At 41.2% G+C, this 27,977-nt stretch overlaps 2 protein-coding genes across 8 annotated transcripts in view; one reads left to right on the top strand and one right to left on the bottom strand.

Annotated features, from left to right (window-relative positions):
* Positions 1 to 6,440, bottom strand: part of OPA1 (OPA1 mitochondrial dynamin like GTPase) — a 52,950-nt gene extending 46,510 nt beyond the window's left edge. For 3 of the 7 annotated variants that reach the window (XM_041475644.1, XM_041475638.1, XM_041475639.1), the window contains exons 1-4: positions 6,298 to 6,440; positions 3,109 to 3,427; positions 2,706 to 2,802; positions 1,365 to 1,472 (exon numbers count right to left, since the gene is read on the bottom strand). In XM_041475644.1, coding sequence (XP_041331578.1) covers positions 1,365 to 1,472; positions 2,706 to 2,802; positions 3,109 to 3,427; positions 6,298 to 6,326 — 553 coding nt within the window. In that variant the 5' untranslated portion in view covers positions 6,327 to 6,440. Of the gene's footprint in view, positions 1 to 245; positions 561 to 1,364; positions 1,473 to 2,705; positions 2,803 to 3,108; positions 3,428 to 6,297 lie in introns of those variants that run through there. The other 4 variants (XM_041475640.1, XM_041475642.1, XM_041475643.1 and 1 more) reach the window with 3 other exon arrangements.
* A 3,849-nt stretch (positions 6,441 to 10,289) lies between these two features.
* Positions 10,290 to 27,977, top strand: part of ATP13A4 (ATPase 13A4) — a 36,526-nt gene continuing 18,838 nt past the window's right edge. Inside the window, exons 1-10 of the mRNA XM_041475723.1 lie at positions 10,290 to 10,425; positions 17,876 to 18,049; positions 20,486 to 20,620; positions 22,835 to 22,905; positions 22,998 to 23,078; positions 23,933 to 24,002; positions 24,821 to 24,955; positions 25,377 to 25,449; positions 26,086 to 26,217; positions 27,397 to 27,567. Of these exons, the coding sequence (XP_041331657.1) occupies positions 10,363 to 10,425; positions 17,876 to 18,049; positions 20,486 to 20,620; positions 22,835 to 22,905; positions 22,998 to 23,078; positions 23,933 to 24,002; positions 24,821 to 24,955; positions 25,377 to 25,449; positions 26,086 to 26,217; positions 27,397 to 27,567 (1,105 nt within the window). The 5' untranslated portion in view covers positions 10,290 to 10,362. The remainder of the gene's footprint in view (positions 10,426 to 17,875; positions 18,050 to 20,485; positions 20,621 to 22,834; positions 22,906 to 22,997; positions 23,079 to 23,932; positions 24,003 to 24,820; positions 24,956 to 25,376; positions 25,450 to 26,085; positions 26,218 to 27,396; positions 27,568 to 27,977) is intronic.

Below are 27,977 nucleotides of genomic sequence, written 5' to 3'. Positions count from 1 at the left end.
ATGAGCAACTACTACCTACACATAAAACATACTAACCCACCATCTTTAGATATGAGTAGTACTTTGATCTTTTAAGATCTATAGCAGTTTCCTAAACAATGTTTTCCATATTCACTCATGTTTATTATCACCAGTTAACCAAGCAATGGCATCCCGTATTTTTGTGGCTATATAACAAGAACTTCTGTTCTGAAGTATGTAATAGCAAAGATAAAATGCATGAAATAGCTTCCAGAGATAAATACCTTCTTAGCTGTGTAGCCACCTCCTACTGCAGATCCTAAGATGAGATAGCGAACTCTGAGAAGTCTAGAGGCTAATCTGGCCAGCCAAAAGTTCCTGTGGGACTGGTATCCATGTTTTACATTTAAAAGTTTTGTTTTGTGAAGGGGAAGACGATTCAGAGAAGAGAACTGCTGAATGGATATCCTTAAGGGAGGTCTCTGGAACTTTGCACTTGGATAGTAGGGATGATGTATACTTCGGGAAACAAGATGCAGGTTTTGAAGCGGTGATTTTCTCTTTATTCCACAGCTGCTGTTTGCTAGACTCCGGCAGATGACACTGAAAGAAAGAAAGAAACAAAAATTTCAACTGATTTCTTCAACACACCATTAACTCAAACACCTCTTTAGAAGCAATCCACATTACATTTCAGCTGGTTACAGATAATCTTATTACGTCATTTTGAATCCACAATTTCCAGCTACTGCTGCTACGCTCATGAAGAAATCTCATTTAAGTCTGCTAAAACCTGAAAACCATTAACCCTCCTACTGCCTGGACACACTGAATAGACAAACCATCCCCATGCCTTTTCTGAAGGATTTAGAACTCACCTGCTCCTTTGAAACACTGCCCCACCTAACCTAAATCTCCAAGAAAGTTTTCCTGGGTCCATGGACAGATGGAAAACATCATTCAATCCAGAATACCCTTGTTACAAATTCCCCATTTCACATGCTTGCAACATTAAGAATTTTTGCTCTTAATAATCCACCTATTTTCTCCTGCAACAGCTGTGATATTGCTGCTGTCCAGTGGCACTCTCACAAAGTTCTAGCTGGACACATCCAGCTTCTCTGACTCACTGAAGAATTGAGCTTTCAAGCTGAATAAGAAGTTGAAGCTGAATAGAAGTTTTCTATTTCTATTACAGTTATCTGCACTTGCTACTAGAATTCTCACTTTTAAAGATACATTACACTTACCTGTGTCCACAACTCTTTCAGAAGAGATATTCAATGCAAACACAAACATTTTCAGGATCTGCTTTGTTTTAGCATCTAAGGACATACCTACACCCTCATCATCAAATAGGTTCAGCTTTTGAAATTAAAACTTAGCTGAAAATTTGTTCTCACCAGGAGAAAGAAATCCTTTCAGTGAAGCGAGGCTCTCTCCAATCTTGTCAAAGTCAGGCATAAGTTTGGCAAGGTCATCTGCATCAGGGAGGGCTTTGAGAAGTTTTTCTAGGAAAACAGTAAAACAGTTAGTGAGTTGAGCTTTTTTCTATTATTTTTGGGGGGAAAAAAAAAAGGCTTAAGCTATAAAACCTAGCAACTGTTCCAGGATAGGGCTTAAATTTTTTTTTTAAACAAGTATGAAGAAGTTTCTTTCCATCTGCACCTCCCCCCACTACTGTTGGGAAAGACTATCAGATCTGAAAAACCACTTGCTTTTTTAGACTTTGAACTTCCTGATAAGTTAGCTGCCTCAGGTACTTTATAATTGCTGAAAACTTATTGCTACATTTTACCACATTTCATACATTATTCTTTCCCATACTTTGTAATGTTTTAAATGGATGTTTTAAAATTATGTGAAACTGTAACTATGTTCATGTCTTGAATCTTTTTAAGAAAAGCTTAGTTTTCAATTTCATAAACAAGCCAATTTTGGGATCCTTAAATGTAAAAATCATTACCTTTAAAGTACTATAAAAATGTAGTGTCCATTTGCAGTAAGACAAGAAAAACTTGTATCAGTTTTCAATATCTGCATTTATCTATGCAATTCTCACACATGGCATCGAGGTTGGAACTGAATATCTCTAAGGTCCCTCCCAATCCAAAGCATTCTATGATTCTATGCAGTAAAATCTACATAGAGATGATTCTTTAAAAAAAAAAAATCACAACATTTCTACCCTGCATATAAAATATAAGCCAGTGTTTGACTTGATTTTCAGATTTCTGTCTTTCATCTAAAAATACACAAGAGCCTCTACTGCAACCTGAAGGCTCAGGAAAGCAAGTCTCAGTATTTTTCATTTTCGTTTCTTCTGTACCTTCAAGACAATTTTGTGGATAGGCAGGTTCACTGTTCTGCATTTTCAACTGGTATTTTACTCACACTTATTTTTTTACTATCTATTTATATCTTCACTTTAAGTCAATCATATGGAAAGCAAAAACTTTCTGCATAATACTACGAAGACCTGTGTGAGTCCCCTTGATCACACTGCAACTCTCCTTTCTGAGAGACTAATAGGACTATATGGCTACACAGAGCTTAATTTCTTCTTACAAACACACTGACACAAATGCTTTGATGAAACACGCATCAAACTCCAAAAATAAAAGTCCCCTCAAATTACACCTGAAAAGCTACTCCTGGAGTGAGGCCCTGAGGACCTACACTCCTGTGTTTAAGTTTTACACATGCCAGTCTTTAGACAGAGTAACATCATGGCTTTGTGATACCGAAGTCAACAAGTTCATCAAGCTCCCAAATGAAGTCAGGAACAATCCACTTATAATCCTCGAGATCTGGTATCATGTCCTTCCACTGCTCATATGTCTAACAGAGAAAGGAAAAAAAAATCATGGCAGAAATAGAAAAAGAAATGTACATAAAGTGCATGAGCAACTACTACCTACACATAAAACATACTAACCCACCATCTTTAGATATGAGTAGTACTTTGATCTTTTAAGATCTATAGCAGTTTCCTAAACAATGTTTTCCATATTCACTCATCTTTATTATCACCAGTTAACCAAGCAATGGCATCCCGTATTTTTGTGGCTATATAACAAGAACTTCTGTTCTGAAGTATGTAATAGCAAAGATAAAATGCATGAAATAGCTTCCAGAGATAAATACCTTCTTAGCTGTGTAGCCACCTCCTACTGCAGATCCTAAGATGAGATAGCGAACTCTGAGAAGTCTAGAGGCTAATCTGGCCAGCCAAAAGTTCCTGTGGGACTGGTATCCATGTTTTACATTTAAAAGTTTTGTTTTGTGAAGGGGAAGACGATTCAGAGAAGAGAACTGCTGAATGGATATCCTTAAGGGAGGTCTCTGGAACTTTGCACTTGGATAGTAGGGATGATGTATACTTCGGGAAACAAGATGCAGGTTTTGAAGCGGTGATTTTCTCTTTATTCCACAGCTGCTGTTTGCTAGACTCCGGCAGATGACACTGAAAGAAAGAAAGAAACAAAAATTTCAACTGATTTCTTCAACACACCATTAACTCAAACACCTCTTTAGAAGCAATCCACATTACATTTCAGCTGGTTACAGATAATCTTATTACGTCATTTTGAATCCACAATTTCCAGCTACTGCTGCTACGCTCATGAAGAAATAAGCTGCAAACATTGTTAACAGCTATAGTATTTCTAGTGGTCACAGACACAAAACCTTAACTACAAATTCTGAGGTCTGTTATGGATTACATTTAACTTTCAAACTTCAGTAAGGTAAGTAACATGTGGTAAAGCATTGTTTGGGCTAAAGAGCCCACAAAAGACTTCCACCATACAGGAAAACAGTTTGGCCTGTCTTATTCTCTCAATGAAATTTTAAAGAACATTAAAAAAAAAAAAAAACAAAACCAAAAAAAATTATTTGCAGAATACATTTGTCCTACTTAGGCCAAGCATGTGCTTAATGACATCTTTCAGTTCCTTTCACTTGCTGTGGTTCTAGGATTACAAGATTATGGTTTTGTCTTGGGTCATGCATAGACAAGGTTAGTTCTGGAGGTGGCTGCACCATGTGCACTGATGCTTTCATGAAGGAATTCAGATTTAGGAGGGAAAAGTCTGCAAGATTTGACTCTGAAAGCAGAGCTCAGCCGTGAAAAGCACATTAAAACACAGGAGCCTAATCAATCCTGCCTATGTTATGCAAACACACGGTCTGGAATAAAACTTGTGTACTTTTGATTACACTATCTGCACACTGCAATGTTTTGAGGCAATTTTGTTAGTTTAGGGAAAAGATAACTGCTCTGAAAAAAGTAATTTCTTCTGTAATTTTCTGGATGTAACATCACATCAGAATGGTTAATATTAATTAGTGAATGCAAAATATATGTGACATTACAGGCTTGAAATTTTAAAAGTTGAAATGAAACCTTGTCCTTTGATGCTTTTTTCAGGGTTTTCAATATTATCAAGTGCATTTATTTCCAAATAGGACAAATAAAAAAAGAAGTGTTTCATATCACTGAAATGGCAACTTACTAATACCATAATCCTAAAATATTAAAAATTAACACATTTTAACAACAACAAGTGAATCATACTTAGTGGAAAATATTAGAGCACTTTCTAATAGCATGCTTTATGATCTATACAGTCCTTTGCCTCAAGACTGTCAATGTAGCAGAGATGACAGGCACGTTCTTAACGTCCAAAGAAGTGAAAGACTGTCATAAAAAGACTTTTAATCCAGAAATGGAACTCTTGGAAGAGAAGTTAAAAATCAGAATTGAGACATTTTTCTCTCTTTAAGACCAATTTTACCAATGATCTAAGTTTAGGAATTTCCAGGGACTGCTCTGCAACTCCTCACTCCTAAGTCACTGTGGCTGTGAAGGACACCCTTTGCTGCTATACTAAATTATCTCTGCAAGGCTGGGCTTTGGCAATATGAAACTTAGAACCCAGAAAGAGATTAATAAGCAGGAACAGAACAATTCCTGAACCAGTAAAGCATTTCTCCTCTTGGACACGGAATTACAAAATGCTCAGAAATTAACTACAAAGAGAGCCAATAAAAAAGTGCCTCCACACGTGAAATGTTAAATTTCCCAGTTCTGAAGGCAGGCTTTTAAATCAGGGAGTGACAAGCCTGTATGAAGCATGCCAGTGACTGGGCTGTTCATTATTTTGTTTTGCAGTCATTACATTTCACAGGTATTTATTATTTTCAGCAGAGACCATGTGCTAGCACATACTACAGCAGTCACTCCTCGTTATTCATCTTCACCTGGGCTAAAGGCATTTTGTGTAATATAATGTAACTTTCTTCTCTGTGATTTTTCTTTTAAAACACATCGTGTTTTACAGCATTGTCTGTGTGCTTAAACTGAAGGGAAAACTGAATTCCATTAAAGTTGTCTGGCAAAACCTCAATCCACAACTTCCTTTTGAGTGTTATTGCATATTTCAAACCCAACTGCTTTACTTGCTCATCTGAAATCTTAGAATCCATTAAAACCCCCACTACTCCTCCATCACACCAAAACTTCCACTTTCTATTTCCTCCCTCCTCCTGCTGCTAAGTCTCCTGATGAATACTGACCAAAAAATCACCTTGAGATTTTCAATGAAAACTACAGCCAGATTGAAAAGGGTGGCAGAACAATGCTATTAAATGAAGCACTTAATGGGTTCCAAATTTCAAGCCTCTGCTACGTTGGTTTTAACAATAACAAAAACTACCCTTCCAGACATGAGTGCTCTGCCTGATTACAGGCCTGCAGCACTGCACTGAGATTATAAATGTTTTGTAAAACACGAAAAAAGTGCCCTACTGTGCCTGTGACTGCAAAGCAAACATAACCCAACAAAAAGCAGGATGGCATTTCCTTTCTTCCTCAGCACGAGACAACGCTTATTTCCCCACTGCTGCTCCAAACAGGGGTTGGAACTAGATGATCTTTACGCTCCCCTTCCAACACAAACCATTCCATGACTCTATGAAATTTGCCAAGGAACATCGTGGCATTATCCTCCAATCACTGTCACTGCTCCAGCCGGGAATGCTATAGCAGAACGGTGGAAAACAAGCGGGACGCAAGGCAGCTGCTGGCAGGGACAACGCCTGGACACGAAAGCGGCCCGAGCTCCCCAGGGCGAGAATGAGGGAGAAGCAGCCCCCTCCCACATGCACCGCCTCCCCCGGTCCCAGGGGAGCTGGAGGGTGGGAAAGTGCCCAGCCCGGGGCCACCAGGCTGTCGCCTGCAGCAGCCTCAGGCCCAGCCCTGCGCCACTCACACCCGCACCCCAACCCGCTGTGCTGCGCCGCCTGCAGCCCGTCGGGGCCCGTCCCGCTTACCAAGCCGCCGCCACCCGCGTCCGCCACATGGTAAGGGCCGGGAGGGAGCGGGAGCGGCCCGGGAGGGAGCGGGAGCGGCCCGGGAGCCGCAGGAGCGCGGCCGCGCTGAGGGCAAGGGCAGCGGCAGCCGCTTCCGGGCACCGCGGTCCCATCGGCCCGCCCCGCCGGAAACCGCGCCTCACCGCGCGAAGGTTCCGGGCTCGGCTGCGGAGAAGGAGGGAGGGTTTAGAGGGAGCACCGCGGGGGCTGGTCGGCCGGGAGCGGAGAATCGGGGAGGGCTGGATCTGTAACGCTTGGATCAGGGATCCCGCGCCGGGATCAGGGAGCCCTCACACTCGGATCAGGGATCCCGCACCGGGATCAGGGAGCCCTCACCCTCGGATCAGGGATCCCGCACCACCCCCAGGGAGCTCCGGGCACCGCGGTCCGCGCGGCCCGCCCCGCCGGAAACCGCGCCTCACCGCGCGAAGGTTCCGGGCTCGGCTGCGGAGAAGGAGGGAGGGTTTAGAGGGAGCACCGCGGGGGCTGGTCGGCCGGGAGCGGAGAATCGGGGAGGGCTGGATCTGTAACGCTTGGATCAGGGATCCCGCGCCGGGATCAGGGAGCCCTCACACTCGGATCAGGGATCCCGCACCGGGATCAGGGAGCCCTCACACTCGGATCAGGGATCCCGCACCGGGATCAGGGAGCCCTCACACCGGGCTCTGTGCCCCCCTCACACCCCCGTGATCGCCTCGGGGCCTCGTCCCTGTGGCCCCGGCTCCTCTGGGCACCCAGCGCGGCCCGGCCCGGCCCGGCAGGCCTGGGGAGGGTGCTGAGGTGCGGCCCAGCCCGGGTGGTGGTACCCGAGGCTTCCACGCTGTTACAGATAAGATTCTGATGAGTCCCCAGCTGTTGTTGTGCCTGGGGAGTGCAAGACATGGGTGGCAGCGCTGCCTTGAAAGCTGGAAAACACAAGGTGTTTCCCAGTGGGCTTCTGTGAGTTGTTGGGTTGGTTTTTTGTTTTTTTTTTTTTTTCTGGCCACAATGAAGCAGAAGGCAAATGCGGCATCAGAAGAGTTCATCAGCTCTGTCCCTCTGCCCTCACACAGGACCACCCCTGGTTAGGTCATTTCTGGGCAGTGCGTGCCACACCTGTCCCTAAAGACCACAGACACTGGAGCGTTCACCTGGCAATGCTAGTGCTTGCTAACTTCAAGAGGAAGTGTTCCCTCGTGCCTGATCTGAATCTTTCTTATAACATGTCCACAGTGGACATGGATAATGTTACATTCTCCATTACGTGTTTGAACACTGTTGCCGTGACTCTTCTCAATCTCTTTTTCCTTAGATAGAAAAACTCTAAGTACCTCTTCCATACTTTATAACTCCCTTGTCATTCTTCTCAGTGCTCTCCTGTGGACTGTCACCAGTTGATTCACAGCTTCCTTTCTGTAATGTGGCCAGAACTGGGTGTCACATGCTGAGAAACAGAAAATGAGATTTGGGGTGCTTTAGAGGTCAGGCTTATGTTTATACTGTGAGATTTTTCAAAGCAAAATAAATTGCATAAGGATGATGTAATACATATGTGTATTTTCAGGACTGGGATAAAAGTTGGGTTGAGGTGAGGCATGTGTTTTTGTCTCTTGCTTGCCTACTTTGTGACTATTTATTTATAAGTTTAAGGGACTATATTTTAAATCCTACATTGCTTTTATATATTAGCTTGACCAGTTATTTTTGTAATTTATGTATGATTTTTTTAGGCAAATGTCAATTAAAAAATATGAATGATGACACTCCATAGGACATGCTAACAAATAACTTTTAATGAACGAATACTATGTAATTCTTACTCCAAACAGTAGAGAGCATCATATTACTAAAGGTTCCAATTCAGGCTGCTTTCTCTCCAGGCAGTGGTGAACATGCTTAAGAAAATGGACAAATGTCACCTTCTTTGGTTCTAGATTAACACTTTGATGAGTTATTATGACAGATTGTCAGATTATGGAACTGACAAATGTTTTGCACCTTTAACCTGTTTTTTCTTCATTTTCAGTTGTGAAGGTATAAATACTCCTACAAGGGTGTTCTCTAGGAGTGCAGAACACCTTGGAGCTGGAATAAAACTATGAATAATGAAAAGATTGTATGAGTCTTTATTCTTCCCTGGAGACCCTGCTTTGGTGGGAACTCTGCATCTCCCATCTCTGTGCCAGAGCAACCAAGGACCCCTGCTGCATCCTGGTCTGCTACAGGCACTAGAAAGAGCAAAGGTGATGTTTGGGAAAGCAGCAAAAGCTGACCAGGCAGAAAAAGCGTGTGTGACCGTCCTGTTTTTCACCCCCGGCACCTCCTAAAACAATGAGTCATTTCCCAAAATCATCAGCCTGCCTTAGAAAAGGTATCTTTACAGTTGTTCCCTGTCTGTTACAGCTTCTAGATAGCAATGCTCATTTTCCCCATGTAATCAGGTTTATCAAAAATGGAATTTAGTATGTTCTTTTTTAGTTTTAGTTTATACTGTGGCTCTCGTATAACAACTGGAGTTCCCTTTGCTTGGTTGGTCTCAGACAAATAAAATGGTAAGTTGAGAGGTTCAGAGCAAGTTGCAGTGGAGGAAGGAGAGGGTAGCACTGAAGTTGGGTCTGGAGAGAGCCTTCTTCCCCCTTGATCTTGTGCAATAAATCACCCTTACACAGCTTAGCGCAGATATATCCTTGTCAGTCCAGCCTCTGGTCTGGGCTCCTCTTGGAGGTGTCAAGGCAGAACAACTTCCCTGCGGTGCTTAGCACCAGCATTTTCAAACACATCTGTCCCTGTGCTGGGCATGGGTGCATACCTGTTTGTATTAACTGAGCTAATGCCTTCATTTTCTCTTCTCTGTTTCTTGCATTTCTCGGTTTCAGGTCCTCTGAGCCTGCCCTGGAGGATAGGCAGTGGTCTTTCCTGTTGATTGAGATATGGATTTGTACAAGTCCATACCTCATGGCAGCAAAATGCTGAGGATTAGGAACTAACTTGATACTTCTTGATCTGTTTCAGTCACCCTAGAAGTAATGTTTTAGTTTTCTTAACACACTTACTGGAAGAACAGGTTTGCCTTTCCTGACCTCACTCCTAAAATATTTCTTGTGTAACTTCTTAAAAAGCAGTAAAGTAGCAAAGTACAAGGAAATAGTAGTGGAATGGGAATGAATCACAAGACTAATCAGCAAATGCAGCCCAAAAAAAAAAAAAAAAAAAAAAAAAAAAAAAAAAAGAAGAGGTGGCAAAACTCTCAGTGTTGTTTTCCTGCCAGCTTCCTTTTGGCTCTGATTTAAAGGTCAGAGACATCTTATCCAGCTTACTGACATGAGTGGGAAACTCCAGTTTTCCCCAGGAGTGAGTAAATAACTTCAGTGATGTGTCCCAAAGCTATATGGCACAGTCAGCAAACATTCTATGAGGATATTCTTAATAATGAATAAAGCTCCTCGTTACAAATCCTACCTGGCTGGATCCTGACACACAGTCAGTGTACAAATCCACCTGCACAAACTGGGGCCCCTTTTTACAGTGCCAGAGCTTGATTTATTTTCTGCAGCTTATGTGGAGATCACTGCTGGACACTTAGCTCGGACTGGTTGCTAAGAATGTTAACAACAGCAATGGCTATTTTGTTTCTTATTTGGACACACTCCTGGTCTCCAGTGATTCCATAATCTCTTGAAGAATAATACTCCCCTCTTGCCCTCCCCTAAAAGTTTTGTGCCAGCAGCACTTGCTTGCACCTACCAGAGTTATGCTCTGGAGTCATATTGTGTCAAACACTTGTAAGATTGAACTTTTTCTTTCTTGCATTTTTGACTGAATTCTGCATGAACCCTCACAATTGCAAAACTCCAACAACAGAATGGAGGGAGGAGGGATAAAGTGTTACCTGCTGACCCCAGAGAGGGAGGAGCTCCCTACTTCAAACATCATCAGAATTATAAGGAAGGTGTGTACTTAGAGCACTTCCTCAATGTAGAAGTTCAAGCACACTATGCTGAAGATCTGTCCTGAGGGTGCTGTAGAAAGTCTCCAGAGGTTCATTTCATGGGGGAAAATCCTGCCAAGAACCATTATGCACAGCTTAACCAGGGAGAAGAGAATGAGATGGTGAGTTGTATCTCTGTCTAGGTCTTTCTTAGCTTGAAGCAGAAGGTGGCACGTGTTCTGCAATAGAATGCTACAGACTGTAATTGAGTTATTGCTAGTTGGGGTGTTTCCTTGGCAGAAACAAACAGTTAGAAACGGATTTTTTTTTTTTAATTTTTTTTTTTTTTTTTAGTGGAAAGAAAATAAGGTTGATTATGTCCATTGGATTTAACCAGTTATCCCTTCTAACAGGGGATGATGGCTCAACAGATTATTAATGTGGTGTTACAAATCTAGATGGAGATGGTTTAATATGAGCTTGAGGGATGGGCCAGACTGGCATCCCCAACCACCTGACAGCTGGGACTCCAGGATCAGCTCCAGTTAGAGAACTGGAAACCTTGGCTTTCTCCAAAACATAAAAACACCTGTTAGGTTTGCATAAATTACTGACTAATGCAGTCTGTTGAATTGCCAACACTATCTCAGAAGCTGAGATTCCTAAATACTGAAATACTATATTTCTTTCCAGAGTTTCCCAGGGAGAAATATGTTTGCATGCATTTTGTAACACCTGGAAATAAGTCCTATGTTTACACAAAATCTCTGTTCTCCTGCATGGCAATGCCCTTAAATAGTAAAACGATTGAAGTGAATTCAGTGCTTCTGAGCTGCTTTGGCATTACTGTGTGTTATGAGTCAGCTATTCACATGGATTCTGTCCCTCTAATAGATTCTGCTGGAGATGTCAGATCCATGATGCAGCTGTACAACAACAGTTCTTAGGCATATCTGGTAAATGCAGTGCTTCTCAAAATTCCTGTGCTGCAGAGCCACTGGAGCACTGCTGTAAGAACCTGCAGGATTTCAATAGCAAAGCTATTGAAACACAGTCACTTCCAAGCTGACACAACTGTTCACTCAGAAATCCTGGAGAAGTCTTCAAAATCTCCTCACTGACATTCCTGTTCTAGTGAAAGAGACTGTGTCACGTGCAAACATGGATACCTGTTATCTTGCAAAGAAAAATGTAGATTTTCAGACAGCTGTCTCAGCCATCCAGGGAAGGGGAGATGCCACATTTTGCGTAATGCAGACCTGGGGAATGCAGTAGAGAGTCACCCAGCAGCATGAACTGAGCAGTGCAGGAAGCACAAGGCACTGGCTCCGCGGGTGGGGACTAATTAGCTCCGTGCAATGCAGAACCCGACTGGCTCCGCCGGCCAGTTACTAAACCTGCTGGCAGCACCCTGCTCCTGGCTCTAGCCCTGGTGCTGATGTGCCACTGCTCCCCAGCTCCAAACAGCTGCTGGGTTTGTGCCTCTGCTCCACCCTGCCCTGTCCTTCTAGGACTATAAACACCCTGTTGTGCTCTCACCACTGTCGGTGCTGACTCTAGCAATGCCAGAATTGAGCTGGAGCTAATTAGGTTTAAGTGGATTGTCTGGTGCTGTGTACAGTCACACTATTGTAACCTGAATGTTCAGCTCCAGCTGTGCACTGCTGGGACACCCAAGCTGTGCTTCTATGGAGCCAGTTATCCCAAGGATGTTTTTGTTTCTCACCAATATCATACTGAGCCCATGTGTCCTGAATCTGGTGCTCAGGGATCTGTGAATCTGGGGTTTTCCGTGCACAGCTGTTGTGTGTGCCCAGTGTTGAGTCAGTCTTCACTATGAATCCAGAGTGTCTGGCAGTTGTCATGCTCTCCATGCCTGCACTGAGTAGGATCAGTGCTCATTCACCTGGGGTACCCAAAGGAAGTTGAAGAAAAAAGAGTTGTAAAGCACTTGAGAAGAAAATGAAATTAAAACTGTAGCCAAATTATGCTAATTTAGGCAGAAATGCATGTGTGTTTGTTACATAGCTGCAAGACAGAAAAAAAGATTGAGGTAGAGGAAGATATCTCTGAGGATGGATGAGGTACTGTAAGAGGAGGAGAAAAAAAGCAATGTGTTTATAGAAAAAAGAGAGCAGCTAATGTGTGTATTTATGTGAAAGGAAAAAAGAAAGTAGCATGTAAATGAGAATAGTTGTGAAGAAAGAGAAGTCTTTAAGTAGAGGAGTGAAGAAGGAGATGTGAAGTAAAGAGAATTTAAATTTGTTTAAATTCAAAGCCATGAAAAATATTTTTTTATGCCATTTTCAACAGTCAGTTTAATCTACCTGAACCAAATTATTAACAAGCAGTTCTTGACTTTTCAAACAAGATCAGATCTCTTGGTCTAATAATGTAACAGCTGACGCTGTGCAAGTGCCAGTTCTTCCAGAGTGGAATAGTTCAAGTAATTTGAAAGCATGTAAGTAATTCACTTGAACTCTGGATGTGCAGTGCTTCCCTGTGTTGAACCAGCTGTCCTGTTTGCTGAGGAAAGTTGGGGAACTCTAATAAGAAGAAATGCTTTGAAGCTTTCTTCTGTGTTTCCATTTCTTGGTATAGCTGAGGTGCTACATAGTCCTGGATTTAAGAGTAATCACTCTGACTTAGGAAATGGAACCTGTATATCCTTGTGCATGTCTTTGAGATTACTTTACAATTGCTGCAGAGCATTTGCTTGGATTAAAGTTCACTCTTCTGCTATGCAGCTGAAACTTAGCAAGGTGTATTCAAAGCATGAGATAAACTCTCTCTCCATAACCATGTGTAGTACCAGAAAGATCTTAGTAGTGTGAGAGAACTCTGGACACAGCAGCTTGCCTGAGAGAGGGCTAATAGTATGCTTCCCTTCAGAAAAATCTACTTGAAGATTTTGAGAAGAAGTACATTTACAGTGGAATACAAAAAAGAAGGAAAACTACAGCTTTGTGCTCTCTGCCAATTTGATGTTCTTCTCTGCACAGCTTGGGAATAATCATTCCCTTTGCACAAAACCTAAAGTGTGAAGCTGAAGTCTTGCAGTGCAGAAGATTGTGATAGACTTTGACAGGCTGCTGCTTTGGGAAGGATTTTCCAGCAGCCTGTCTTAAGCATGTGTTCCCCCATTGCTTGTGGCTGAAGGAATGCGGTCAGTCAGCTGGTGCACACCAGTTTACTGCTGCATCTTGGCAGCTGTCTGTGTCCTTTGAGAAGCCACAATTCTTAAGGGAATCTGATACAGGAATTTTATATACGTTGAATTTGAACAAATGTAACTTTAAAAATTGAAATAAAATCTGAAAGGTACAATCTTGTTGCTAATGGAACAATAGTGAATGTCACTGCTGGTTTCGGAGAGAGCAGGGACAAACCTTTGATGAAACAGGTTCTGGTTGGTAAGACTGAGATTCAGTTATTAAATTGCTTGTGGAACTTAGCCAGTCTTTCAAGTCTAATCCTATTAACTGTTGTTATAGCAACAGGTTGTTCATAATAGGGTACCTGGTGTTGGGGTTGCCAGAAATATGACCATTCACAGCCACTGTTTAGGTTCCCTGATGGTAGCTACAGGCTTTGTTTTCACCAAAGTAAAAGGTGCTTGAATTTGTTTGACATTTGAATTTAAATTCTGCTGTGCAGATGACCTGGCAGTTAGAGGCAATTTTTATTTTAAACATATGTAACAAAGACTTGCTGGACACTAGAGTGATAAGCCCTTGAATGCTGGCTTTGTGTGGTTGTAAAAGCAGCTAAGAACCTTACTTGCCACTGAACAGGTCTGGCAGCTTTTTCTGTCCAATAATCCTGGCCCCTTCTTAGACCCTTCACTCACAAGTCAAACCATTTTGTTACAGTCTTTCCTCTGACTGTTGCGAGTCTCAAGAGAAAAGGGATGTTAACATATGGGGAAACAAAATTTTACTGTACACTACAATTTATTAAAAATTATTCTATAGAGATGAGATGAACACTGTATACCAGTCTATTCTGTAGATGGTGTTACCTCCTATGAGGAGTCTTACAGACAGCTAATCTTAATTTTATTTTCCACCATTTCCTAGTCTGATGCACTCAAGAACACAGAATTTTGACTGAACTGTTTTATATACCAAATGCACTCATTTAACTCTAAAAACTTGTTCATGCATTAGAAATGTTGTCAAGGTGCAAATCTGTATTCATCAGATCCTCTTCAAAAGAAGCATGTCTGCATGAGTGCAGCGAAATGAAACACAGCAAAAGTTATTTCCTTAACAACATAAAACTAACCTGACAGACACGTTCTCACTGCAGTCCTCTCAGCAGGACTTCTGCCAGCCTTGAAAGTATTGTTTGCCATAGTGGACGTGCATTTGCTTGGAGATCTTTGTAGCAGAGGCTGAGTAAGTCCTAAATAAACTTCAAGAGTTTCTAAACCCTAATTATTGTAAGTCATTAATGTGTCTAAACAAACCTGTGCCATGTGTGTGCCTGTTCCTCCCTTCTTCATGCACATTGTGGATACCTCTGTTATGGGTCTAATATTCACCTTTTTTGTGGAAGAGAATAGTTTTGAGAATTCTTCTAAAGAATTTCATTTTGACTTATCTGATGAGTGAGAAGTTTCTGCTTTAACAGGGAGTTATTCATGTATTATTATTTTTTTTTTAATGAATGCAGCATTCATTGCTATAATCCTTCCAGCTGAAAGCACAGGGCCAGAAAAAACTCCTCAACCTAACAGAACATTCCGTACTGAAGTTAAGCTTGAAAGGTTCTGGCTCAGAGAACTTTGGCACAAGTCAAATTTGGAGCTCAGTCTATTTCCCTGACTAACTTTACTTCTCAGTGACGTGGTCCAGGTGACCCACTCCAGACAATTCCAAACTGTGGGAAGTTACTTGCTTTTGGCAGTAGATTCTTTCATGGACATCCAGATGCATCAGTTAACATCTGATGTTTATTCTTTCCTAGCTACTTGTTGTAGAACTCCTAAACAGCTGTATTCAGAAATGTCACACTCATAAAGACATGAACCAACAAACCTGAACCAAAATCTCTGTTCATATGGCAGTTCATGCCCTTGAAGGGTCAGAACAGCGCAATGGTATCCCTCTATCTATCTGTCTCTCTGTCTGTCTCAGAAAAGTTCCTTGTGAGAAGCAGCAAGATCCAGCAGACAGCATAATGGATATCTTAAAAAGCATGTCTTTTCTTCCAAGATGAGCTGTTTTCCTTTTTTGCCTCTCTTCTGTATTTCAGGATGAGGAATACTGATGCCTGCTTGGTTCTGGGGAGTGTCTTGGAATCTATGGAGTCAAATCTCTTTTTGAGTTGAAACTATTCTGGAAAAAAGGCCTTAAAACCTATGCTGGCATAGGGGGATGCAGATACATACTTTCATATATTGGTGAATGGTTTCTTAGGCAAAAATACAGGGAAATACAGAGTTTGCTCTAGTTTTGTGGTTATCTTGCTGTATCAGACTTGGGAAACCATTGAACATTTCAGTGAAGAACACTGCCAACAGATGATGATCCCAAATGGCTGCCAATCATATGCAGAGCATCCACCCTCTCTCTTCTTAATTCTATTCGTACAGCCTTACTGACTTCTCAGACATCCGGTGTAAGACACAAAAACTGAAAATTAAAGGAGTGATTCACAGGCAGAAGCTAGATGCACATGGCAACAATCCTCTTCTTCCCCACCCTGATATTCATGCCCATCCCAATTTGAAAATACTATTCCAGTTATTCCAGGTCCAGCCATATACTGAAGGAAGTCCAAAGGTGTGTTCTTTTAACAGTTCTTCCCTTAGGTGTCTCTGTCTCCTTGGGAGATCCTTTGCCTTGTTGACAAGCTGTGAATTCTGGATCCAAGCTAATAAGCAATCTGGATCCTGCTAGTAAGCAATTGCTGTGAAGAGTGAGTTCACATTGTCCTATGTATTATTCTGTATGCTGGTGCTGACACTATTTCTTTAACCTTTTTGGTCAGGTTATAGCTAGAGAGGGTTGAATGGAAACCCTTTACCTTGTTATAGGAGCACGTGACTATTAATTGCACATGACTGCCACACCAACTACTTCCTAGCAAGCTTGTCTGTCTGCTACCACCTATGAGCTTCCTTCAATCTGCTGCAGAGTTGACTTATTACCTTGGTCTGCTCAGAGATTATCGAAGCCTTTGAAAGTGCTGTGTGTTCATGTCACAGGTGGTCTAACCAGGTCCTGTGCAGTGCAGACCACTTTCCTGTGTTTTTTACCGTAATTTTTCCTCACAGTTGCCAATTTCTTCCCCTTAGAAACCTCCTGGAGATTGCCTAGGATGACAGAGTCTGTCTTTTGGAGAATGCCACAGAGCAGGTGTGCCAAGGCAGCATGTGGAACCACTGGGCAGGGCCTGCATTTCACATAACAAGCAAAGACACCAACACAAAACCAGGAATTATGCATTAGTCATCCTTACAATTACATTGCCTTTTCTTCTCACCTTATAAATGGATCTTGCAATATCTGCGGCTGCAGAGATCTGATCCTCAGAAGCAGATTATACAGTTGCGTAGATATACTCAGAAGAAGAAATTGTGGAACCTTAACCCTTATGCTAGCAAATTCTCCTGGTCACCTGATGTAATTGCAGCCGTGGAATCTCCCATCTTAGCTTAGGCTGCATCTTCTCTATGGTACCAAGACCTGCAGCTCTTAAAACGTAATGCTGACAGACATGTTTTGGGCAAGTCACCTTGCCTCACTGTAACAATTTCCCCAGCTTTAAAAATGGAATAATAATACCCACTCATACAACTAAAATGAGTAGTTTCCTTTGGCCTTGTGAACATGTAAAGCATTCTGCAAGTGTTTATTAGATGTTCTTCCTAACAGTTGTTATTACAACTGTTATTATTATTAATAATAATAGTAATAATTATTATTATTATTATATTATTATCATTAGCTGTTTGGCCAATGGCACATAGCCAAGCTCCAAAATCCCCATACTGGAGCTGTCATGGAAGAGGGTAACAGCTCCAAAAGCTGTGTCAGTGCCAAGTTGTGCACAGCAGCTCCAGCTGGTGCAGGCACACAGTGCCATTCAGCACCAAGCAGAGACACTGGCTGAGTCTCTGAAGTGTGGGTGCATTAGTGCAGATCACTGCTAGAGCAGGGGAGCAGCCCTTCTAAGGCAGCAGCTCTGCACTGATCACTCACCATCCCCTGGTGCAAATGTACTTAAGCTCTTCAGCTGTCTGACCCTTAAAAAAGCTGATGGACAAATCTGAATTCCTGACTTGGAATAAAGGTTTAAACCTCTATATTTTGTTATCATTCTTGCTCATGCACGCACAAAACAATGTCTCATGCCGACTTTCACAACTACATAAAAATAGTGGTCAGGCTACAGCAATCTAGATTTTGTGAAGGTGGATGAAAAGTTCTCTTGAAGATGCAAATTTTTGGTAATCATATTTAGGACACTTAAAGTAGCCAAATAAAAGTTCTATGGCTTGTTTTTCACAGTACCATACCTAACAGTAGCTATGGGAGAGCAGTGAGTGACAGGAAGGTGTAGTATTCCAGGCATTTCTTTAGGAAGAATAGCAATGATTTTTGTCTTCTTTTTGCTGTACAGGACATATTTGGCTACAAAACTCAAGGCTGCCGAAGGGCCTTGTGCATTGCTGGGTACATCTTGTCCTGTGGGGCTCTGAGGCTGCTGTTTTACTGGAAGCCAGAGTGGGATGTGTGGATAAACTGCATCCGATGCAGCTTGGAAGAAGCAGATATTGTTCTGCTTAGAACAACGGTAGGTGCCTACTATAATCTTTTAATTAGTCCCTAGTAGGTGGCTATTTGGAAGGTGAGTTAACTGTAAGATATCCAGTTAGCTGAAATCTCTTGCATTGCTGGTTTCCTGCAATAATATCTTATGTGTACCGTTGTTGATCTATAAAAATATCCCACAAATTACGTGTATGATGATGATGGGAATGGAGTGTAACAGGCAGTCCAACAAGGTGAAAGACATTGGGTTGATAAAACCCATAATATCTGTGGTTTCAAGACTGTTGTTTGTTCTCAGTCCTTCCTCCTCCCTCCTACCATCCCTGTGCTTTCTACATTGTAGTCTTGTGCTCCAGATTCTAGAGCATCTGTTTGTTTGGCAATATCCAGCAGGTCCCGTTTCCCTCACTTGGCTGTTGTGGCGAAGATGCTGCTCTCTGCCAACATTTATCTACTGGGCCAAATTAAAGATTTGTCTAGCAGAGTCCCAGCAGTGTCCAAGTGTGTCATGAGGGATCAGTACACAGAAGAGGCCAAGCCTACACTGCTGCTTTTCTTGGCTCTGTGTTTCCATTTCCCATCAGCCCTTCCCCATGTCCAATAAGCTTGCAATCCTGCAGTTAATGCTTTCAGAGCTGGCACATTTTGCTGTAGTTTCCTGAAGCAGGTCACTCCCTGTTGAGGACTGTACTGAAGCACTGCAACTTATGCAAACCATTGGTTTAATTTCATGGAAGCTGCTGCAACACTAAAGAAGTAAACTGAGACTTGGGTCTGAATCCCAGCTGAGCCTGAATGCTCCAGGAGCTGGCAGAGTTGGTTTACTTCCAGACATTTGATTTGTTCTGCTTCAAAGATTTCTGAACAATGGCATTTTCAATGTTTGCAATTGCAAAATGGATAATTTACTGCCTCTGTGTTTGAGCTGCCTTCTTAAATGAGCACAGCAGCCTGCAGTTAAAATCCCAGGTTTTGAAAATCACAGATCTGCATGTTGAATACTTTCTAATGAAACAATCTGCATCCTAATAGTCTGGGGGTATGTTTTTTCTTTTATTAAAAACATCATATTAGGCTTAATATCCCTTCCTAATCCTCAATTCAGTTTGCATTTTTAATTCTTGTGTGTAATTTTAAAAAGACGTGCCATGCCAAGCACTTTTCAAATAAATGAGTTTTTAAATGATCCTTTGTGTAATTAAACAAGAATTGAATCATATTGTATGTTCTTGTTATCAAGTAGCTTTCTCAAATGTGCTCTGTTTGAAAATTTAAGATTTCCTTAATGATTCTTTGTGTTAAAATGACAGTTTTGTTTTGTTTTGCTACATTATGATTATATCAGTTCTCAAATGTGATGGCTACTGCTAATAAGGATACAAGTAATCTCATCAGCTTGATCCTTGGAATTATCTTTTGCTTCACATAAAACCTTAATTCTTAAGTCATCATTATCTCTACATTTGCAATATAAGAGCCTATTAGCTCACTTTTGTTATTGAATTTTGATTCACTTTAGTTCAAATGATGAGCACCTGTGTTATTCACTGGTTCCCATCTCAATCTGCATCCCAATCTCTACTCATTCTGAAATCTAAACTAAAGATAAATGTCAGAAAATAAATGTTATTCTGCTCAAAAGGCCAGTTTAAAAAGAAAAGCAGGCAAATAAGATATATAAACATTATTAAAGTTCTTTTAACATTAACAATTAAATTATTCCAAAGGGCTCATATTTGGTACAGAAATGTTTTTTACTCTTCCCTTTTCCAATTAAAGTTTCATAACTGCAAAACTGCTTACACACAGAATGTAAGTCAGTCTCATAGCTGGCCTTAGTGCATGTAGTTCAGTGTTTGGGACTGAAACTTAGCATGGGGCTACTCACTACAGTAGTTCCTCTAATCTCTCAGACTGTACTACCAACCCTTGTTATCAGGCAGTTCTAATGTTCAACTTGCTTTATAAAAAATGGGAAGGTCGTGAACTCAGTTTGTGGTAAAAGCTTGTCTAAGGTGCCATAAGTGCTGACACTTCTTCCAGTGAAGTGTTAAGTCAGGAGTGGCTGTAAGGGTACTGGCACTAAACATCCATTTTGCAGCACAGCGCTGTGCTCCTTTTGATCTTCCCTTTACAGCACGGTCACTGCATCTCAGATTGTCTTGTGCTGTTTGCCTGCCCTAGATCTTGACCTGGGTGTTCACATTCCATCCTTATCAGCCAAACACCAGACCTGTGGTCACTGAAGTATTTGCAGTACTCACATTTTGACAGGACAGTGGTTCTGTTCCTATTCTAATGATTTTTCTCTAAATCACAAGTGTTGGGAGGCTACCGTTGGCTAATCCTTAAAAAAAGCCAGAGTAGTGCTCTAGAAAGGCTGCTTGACTTGGAGGTGAAAGTGAATTTGGTCTGTGTTTGGGGCAAATTGTGACATTTCTCTTCTATATCCATTTAGGATGATTTTCGGACTTATTCTCGTAAGACTGTGACATGGATTTCTGTGTCTGCATTTATCAAAAGTAGATCAGACTATCCAGCCCCTGAGGAAGACTCAATCTTCAGCAAAGCCATAATGAAGCCAAGTTTGCTAGTAAGTGAAGTATTCTTTGCAGCATCTGGGAGATGATGGCAAATCTCAGCCATGCTTCACGGAGTAAAAGTGAGCTGTGAAACATATGCAACTAAGAATCTTGCAGCTTGAGGAACACAGTGAGCTGTGGAAAAAGAAAAGGATTCAACTGTACTCACCTCTGTAAAAATCCTCTCTTATTCTGAGGGGGGTTATGAAATGAGAATTCTCACTATTTCTGAGGGAAAACCTATGTTTATAAGTAGGAGAGCTTCAGGAAACTGAAGTTGGCAGTGGAGAATCAGTTCCAAATTAAAAAAAAAATTCTGGCATAGGAATCAGAGAATTTAGGGGTGAAGGGAGTCTGTACAGAACTGAATGCAGCTGCCCCAGTAACATGAAAACAGGGAAGAATGCAGACAGGGAATAGAACAGAAAAGCACCTGAGCTAGATCAGTATTTCCAGAAATGTTTCATCAACACATTTTGCTTCTTTGCCTTTGTATGCACCAATTTCTTCTTTAAAGTGCATTTGCTGGAGTCTGGTTAACAAGAGTCACTATTGACAGTTCTTGCAAAAATGTATCCTGGTCTCTGCCAGTCCCATAGATTTGAGATCCCAGTGAAACACTGGGGACAAGGTAGATGATGGATTGATCCAAGCAGATCTCAATGTCCCTCATCAGCTGAGTAAATGTAATTATCCCATGTCTAAAATATGTACCAGACTGTTCAGCTATGTGCCTTGCTTAGCATTACAAGTTAAGTTTGTGTGAGCAATAGGAATGCAAAATGATACATTTGCTAATATCTGGCTTTTGATTGTAGATACTAAAGCACTGCACTGACGAATCCAGAAAAGAGCTATTTTCCCTTTCAGGAAATAAATTTCTAACTTACTAAAAATTCTTTTTATATCGAAACAATTTTTAGTAAATATTTTCAATATAAACCTAACTTTAGCTGAGCAAAGCTGTTGCTATTTCTACTGTGGACATATATTATTGTACATAGGAAAGTTTAGTGTCAGCTAATCTAATCATCTGGCACAATGCAGAAAAAGTGGAGACAGGTCTGTAACATTCTTTTGAGGATCAAATTAGTAACATAAAAAAGCCAAATATAGCCTCAAATAATAGGCCCTTTGAATACCACTTTCATATCAATCAAAACATCTAGATAAAAAAGATCAGATTTCAAAGCAGCAAAAAGAGAACAGTTTAATCATTCCCTAGCAATTCAAAAGCCCTTACTTATCATTAAATTTCAAAGTGTTTTTGCCATTTAAGCTCCCTGAGTGTGCAGAGTTCTGTGTAGTGCCCAAGAGCTGTCCAAAGACCTCATCTGACAGGGAGTGGAGTCCCTCGCTTCCCACTCGTTTCCAGCAATGCAGATATTGCAGCTCCTATTGCATGAAATCCTAACTTCAGACCTCTTGTTAAGTTAATGACTGTGGTTATAGCTCCATTTTGAGTCGGTGCATGAGCTGAATCTAGATTTCATTGGCCTATAATAATGCTTATTGCACTGGGCAGGGAGAGTTCCCTGGAGCTGATTTCTTTATCACTCATGTGTACAGGTGTATAGCCCTGCCTTCTGCCAGCTGATAGGAAGTGCCATTACCTCTATTAGGATTTGTTATTGTTGTGCAGGACAGGACAGACTCCTCTTGCAAGTTATAAATGACAGCGTGTGTTCCTAATGGATAACTGCCCTGCAAGGGCTTAGCATTAGCAGTGACTCAGTATCCTGGGATGGCCTTTCTTGTCTGTTGGCACATCTGTTTAGCTGAAGGACTCAGCACCATGCTTGGAAATGGCCCAAAGCCCACTGCTTTCCCCAAAACTAGAGAGAAGACAATGAAGCTGTTGGCTTTTTCAGCTGCTTGTGTAGCCACCATGGCATCAGTGATCTCTTACATTCATGCTGTGAGATCAGAATGAAGATTATTCCTTTCTTCAGAAAGAACACTGCTTTGTGCTTGCTTGACCTAAAGATCTGTAAAGCTGTCTGGAACTTGCACTGTTCCCCAGTTACAGACTGGGGATCCCAATCTATAATTCATCTAGGGTGTCAGTGAATGCAATCCTGTCTTCTCTCCCTCCTTGCCCCCATAAAATTTCCTTTATCTGTACTTGACCCCAGTGAGGATGCCTAGATGAGCTCTGTGAGCAAGTCTCAGAGTATTTCTGTTTGCTGTGTTGCATGCTTTGCTGTCCCTGTCTTGTTTTCCAGGTGAAAACTATCCAAGTACAAAAAATCCGCTATGTCTGGAATGTCTATGCAAAACAGTTCCAGAAAGCTGGGTGAGTTCACTGCACTGGTTGCACAAATCTCTGAAGAAGTCAAGTGTCTTTGTGAATAATATCCTAAGGAACACAATCCCTTTCTATTTTAGAGTCCTAGAAGACCACTACACTTGCTCAGCTATACATGATAAATTTGGTTCTGGTCTCACCTGCAATGAACAGAATGTCAGGTACTCATTTTAAAACATGAACACTCAACATATGGATTTCAAAGGGATGTAAATTCGATCTGTTGGTGCATTTCCCATGAGTTTTTTGTGTTTTTATTAATATGCTCATAATTTTAGATGAAACAGCCATGCATGGAAATGTTGAATGAAAAGGGCTAGAGAGTGTTGTTTTTTCCTTGTCAATTTTTTGAAGCATCTCAGTATTCATTACTGTTATTGTTCTCAATCAGGAAATAACTATGTCCTGTAACTAACTTTAAGAAGTTCTTATTTGGAGAAAGAGAAAGTCTCTGTGGAAGAGTGCAGATAAGTTGCATGTTTGCTTCTTCACTGGAGCTCCAAATTGACTAGTTCTAGTCATTGAACTTATTCTCATAAACTAGTATATCATTAAGCAAGTTACAGAACATGTATTTGTGAAACTGCTAAATAGAGAAATCATCTTCAGTTGATTGAATACTGAAAATCCAGCTCCTGACCTTAGCTCATGTCAAATCTTACATTCCAATAATTCTTAACTTTTTGCAAAATTATTTGGGTTTGGATCATTTAGTTTTAGATGCAGAACTCCTTTGTTTATGGCCTCTCAAAGTAATTCTTGTATGATGGCAACATTTGCCTAATAGGCTGTGTTACACTTCTTGTCTGCATAAGTAAATGTCACTGGTACAGCCATCTTTTCTGACATAAGCAGTGTAGGGATATTTAATTTTTTTTTCTTGAAAAAATATCCTCCCAGCCTTTAAACTGGGATCAAAAGACGCTCTCAAGACTACTGAAATCTGTATTTGCCACTTGAATAAGTGGCATTGTCATCATTTTATCTGTGAGTGATGTATCTTTATCCCATGCAGGAGAGTTATATGTGGGCCAAACACTATTGATGTTCCAGTGATCCCTATTTGGAAACTACTCATCAAAGAGGTTAAGCATTTCTGTTCATTTTATTCTAAGCTGTTTGGGAGGCCATGTGTGCATATAATTGATTCTATATCTGATTTAACTTCCCACTACTCACTCTTCAAGCACATTTCTTTTTCAAATCCTGTTGAAAGCTGTTCCATGAAATCAGCATAAATTCCTTCATTTTCCCTTTTCCCCTATCCTCCATCATCATACCTGTGTGTCTGCTTGATATTTCTATGTATCTGTGTCCTGGGAGCTCATTCTATTTGCCTTCTGAGGGCCATTGAAGGTTTCCAAGCTGCACTGGAGATCAAACCTTCCAGACAAGGGCTGTCTCTTAATCCACAGAGGTTAAGTGAACAGCAGTACCTGGTACATGCCTGTAGCTGCAGAGAGCTCCAGTGAGTTCGTGATTTTGGGCACAGCACTACACAAAGCACCAATATCTCTTTCAGACTGGAGCAGCCTATATGTGGCCTAAACAGGGTGTTTGTGGCAGTATGTTTATGGTATGTGAGCTACATGCTCACAGCACAATCTGCTCTTCTTTCACCTTTGTTACATTTCTTGTAAGAAGCAAACAAAACAAGGATTGGGCTGAGTCATTCACATCCCAAATAATATCCTATTGGTCCATATTATTTGTGCCTTCTGTCAGATGAAGATGGTCTGATCTGATTAGACTAAAGTGACTGCTGAGAAAATTACGAAGGGGGTCAGAAGTCACAATACTTAATGTCTCTTATTCCAGCCTTTTCTAACAGGTTGGACTGTCTAAGTATATTGGAGCCATTTAAATGTGGCCAGCTCTTTACCACTGCTGTCTCTCCAAACAGGTCCTGAATCCATTTTACGTGTTCCAGCTGTTCAGTGTGTGTCTGTGGTTTGCTGAAGATTACATGGAGTATGCCATAGCAATCATATTCATGTCTCTCATCTCAATATTTTTGACCATATATGATCTTAGAAAGGTGAGACACCTCACATTTTCCACAAGTCAGATTTACTTTTTAATGTCCTGGTCTGGGACAGGCCAGCATGTTGCAACATGCACACAGTGCTACAAGACTTACTCAGAGGTTTAGTCTTGTGACATTGTGCAGTAGCAGGTGCAATGGCCTGGTCTCCTAGTCATCATAATCTCTGTGTGGTACCTTACCCACATCCTCCCTTCCCCATTCCAGTGCTTCACCTGGTAACATTTTGTTACGCTCTCTGTAATTAGGGTGGGGAATTTCTTTCTCTCTGTGTTGTATAGTTCCTGGTAGAGCCAGAGATCAGTTTCTGAAGGCTCTCATAACCACAAATAACAAAAGGAAATAGTTGTTAGTGGACAAATTGCATCATGTAAGTAAGATGTAATACTTTTGTGTGTTCTTCTTTAATTTATAGCAATCCATTAAACTGCACAGACTGGTTGAGTCTCATAACAACATCATGGTCACTGTCTGCAGAAATAAGGAAGGTGACTCCTCTATGCTTCTTTTTTCCAATGTGCTTTGTTTCTATAGCAATATATATAAAGCCTGAATAGTAGCAGTTTTATTCTAAAGTGGTTTTCGCCTTCTGTTTCTCAACTCAGTTAACTTGCTTCTGCACACAGAGTTAATTCCACTTAGAGATATGTTGTGGCATATCAAACATATTAATAATTGAGTGCAGCCTTAGCTGAAAATTGTCAGGAAAATGAAGTAATTTTTCTTGAAGCGGTGCTGACATAGCCAACAACATACCCATTGAATAGCTGTGAGTCCATCTAATTGCTCCATGCAAAGTCTGTTCATTGTCGAGGTATCTAGAGCACAGTCCAAAGAGATGAAGTCAAATGAAGAAATTTAGATCCAAGACTCTTCAGTTAAGTCAGTGCAATGGAACAGTAACCATTGGTTGGGATCCTGGGTAGACAAGGAGGAATTCTACAATTGGAATTGATGTCTAGGCTTTTCTTAAATATTGGAGGTTGTATACATAGGTCCTACTGTAGTCCTTTGTTTTTCAGCCATTATAAAGGATTCTATTCAGCAATTAGTTCCTTGTATTTTTCCCCCTTGATACAGAGAAAGATATGAAGCACAGAGTTTGCATTACTTGTCATTTTCAGGTTTCAAAGAGCTGGAATCACACCATCTTGTTCCTGGAGATTTGCTGATTTTGAAAGAGGGCAAAACCCTTTTGCCTTGTGATGCCGTCCTGGTCAGCGGGCAGTGCACTGTAAATGAAAGCATGCTGACAGGTACAGCTCATCCCTGCCAGGTTTGCCACCTGAACACCATCATTGCCCCACGGCTGCAGCCAGTGACACAGGACAGACAGAGTTGTCATGCACATCCCTTTCTGTGAGACAGTCCATAGCTGGCCAAGAAGGGGAATCTTTTGGTTTGATATAACAGAGATTGAATTGTTGTTAATTGTCTAAACAGACAATGGACTTTAGGAAGGGCAATTTATCCTTTCCTACCTTCATGGGGTGCAGCATTTAGGAAGAGGTGATCTGATTAGAAGGGAAAGAGTGGACAGTGAGGAGGAGTGAGCAGGACAGGAGAAGAAAATGGATATGAAGCAAAGTTGTTCCTTCACAGGGCCCACAGTCCACTCTGGCTGCAGGGGTTTCTGTCACTTCCTGGATGTCTCATTGCTGCAGCATCCCTGTGGAGTGTCTGTCTAGCCCTCCAGACACTTAGCCTCACATTCCTGTGGTGGCAGTGGAGGACACACCAGGTGGGAGAGGTTACTGAAAAGCAGGGTTTTTAGTGCAGGAGGAGGTCACAGTTCTATTTCTTGTCTTTAAATTTGATCTTGGTCTGAATCAAACTGAAATTGACAGTTCTGAAATTTCATATAATGGAGAAATTCCAGAAACACGTTTCATTTAGAAGACTTCAGCTGTCACAAACCATTTCTTCTTCACCTTAACGTCTGCTTTGACATAAATAGGGTATTTGTCACCTGTCAAGCACTGAGCTAAAGGCTCTCCTTTTTACTAGAGAGGGAGAATAGGGGATATCATGTTCCCATCTTCTTGAGGGAATGTGTAGTGACCTGCATATCAGGTTCAAATTAGGTAAACAACTTGTGGCCTTTCAAAGGCAGTCATGCAACACCAGTTCAGGCCTCTTTTCAAGTCTCTACATCTACAGTCAGGGTTTGGAGTCCTTGGACTGCTTTCAGTTCTTAGACTTACATGAAGCTGCTGTACTGATACAAAGGAAAACTCTGGCATTCTGTTTGTTTGCTAGGCTTTAAGCTCTATTCATTCTGAAGATGTCAAAATACAAAAGTAAAATTTCTGTAAACTGGTTGCTCTAGTAAATACCTTTAACTTACCATCTAGATGTCTGGGTACTTATTTGAAAGTCAGCAGGCTGTTATTAAGTGTACTGCAGTTTTCCTCATCTGAACTAATCTTCCCTAGGAGAAAGTATTCCTGTAACAAAGATCCACCTACCACAAGCTGATAATTTCAAGCCCTGGAGAGTGTACTGTGCAGAGGATTACAGAAAACATGTCCTCTTCTGTGGAACAGAGGTCATCCAGACCAAGGCAGACGACAGAGGAGTAGTGAAAGCTGTGGTGCTGCGGACTGGTCAGTCAACACTTGAGTTCACTTTCCCTTCCATGATTTTTCTCACTGGAACAGTCTGACAAAGTATCAACTAACATTAGGTTAAAGGCACTAATCCATATTTACAACAGACAGATAGAGAACCATTATCCTGGGCTGGGCTAAGTTATTATGCATTGTTTTTTTTTGCTTGTCATAACTTCTACAAAAACTGCCAGCATATAATTACAAAGAAGAATTTTGCTTTGCTTCTAAGACATTGAAAAAATCCTTCCCCCTAAGACAAAAACAACTCCTTTCTATATTCTGCAGATAAGGTCACATACACTAAAATGAAACACCTGGGCCTTTCATAAATTGCAGAAATTTTGAATAATTTTGAAGCCCCCATTCTTTGCAGAGAATTTTTACAAATATTTTCCCCTTGGAAT

The sequence above is a fragment of the Pyrgilauda ruficollis genome, unplaced genomic scaffold (genome assembly GCF_017590135.1).
Source record: "Pyrgilauda ruficollis isolate IOZ18807 unplaced genomic scaffold, ASM1759013v1 scaffold36, whole genome shotgun sequence".
NCBI lineage: Eukaryota > Metazoa > Chordata > Aves > Passeriformes > Passeridae > Pyrgilauda > Pyrgilauda ruficollis.
This window is presented reverse-complemented; position numbering and strand designations above follow the sequence as displayed.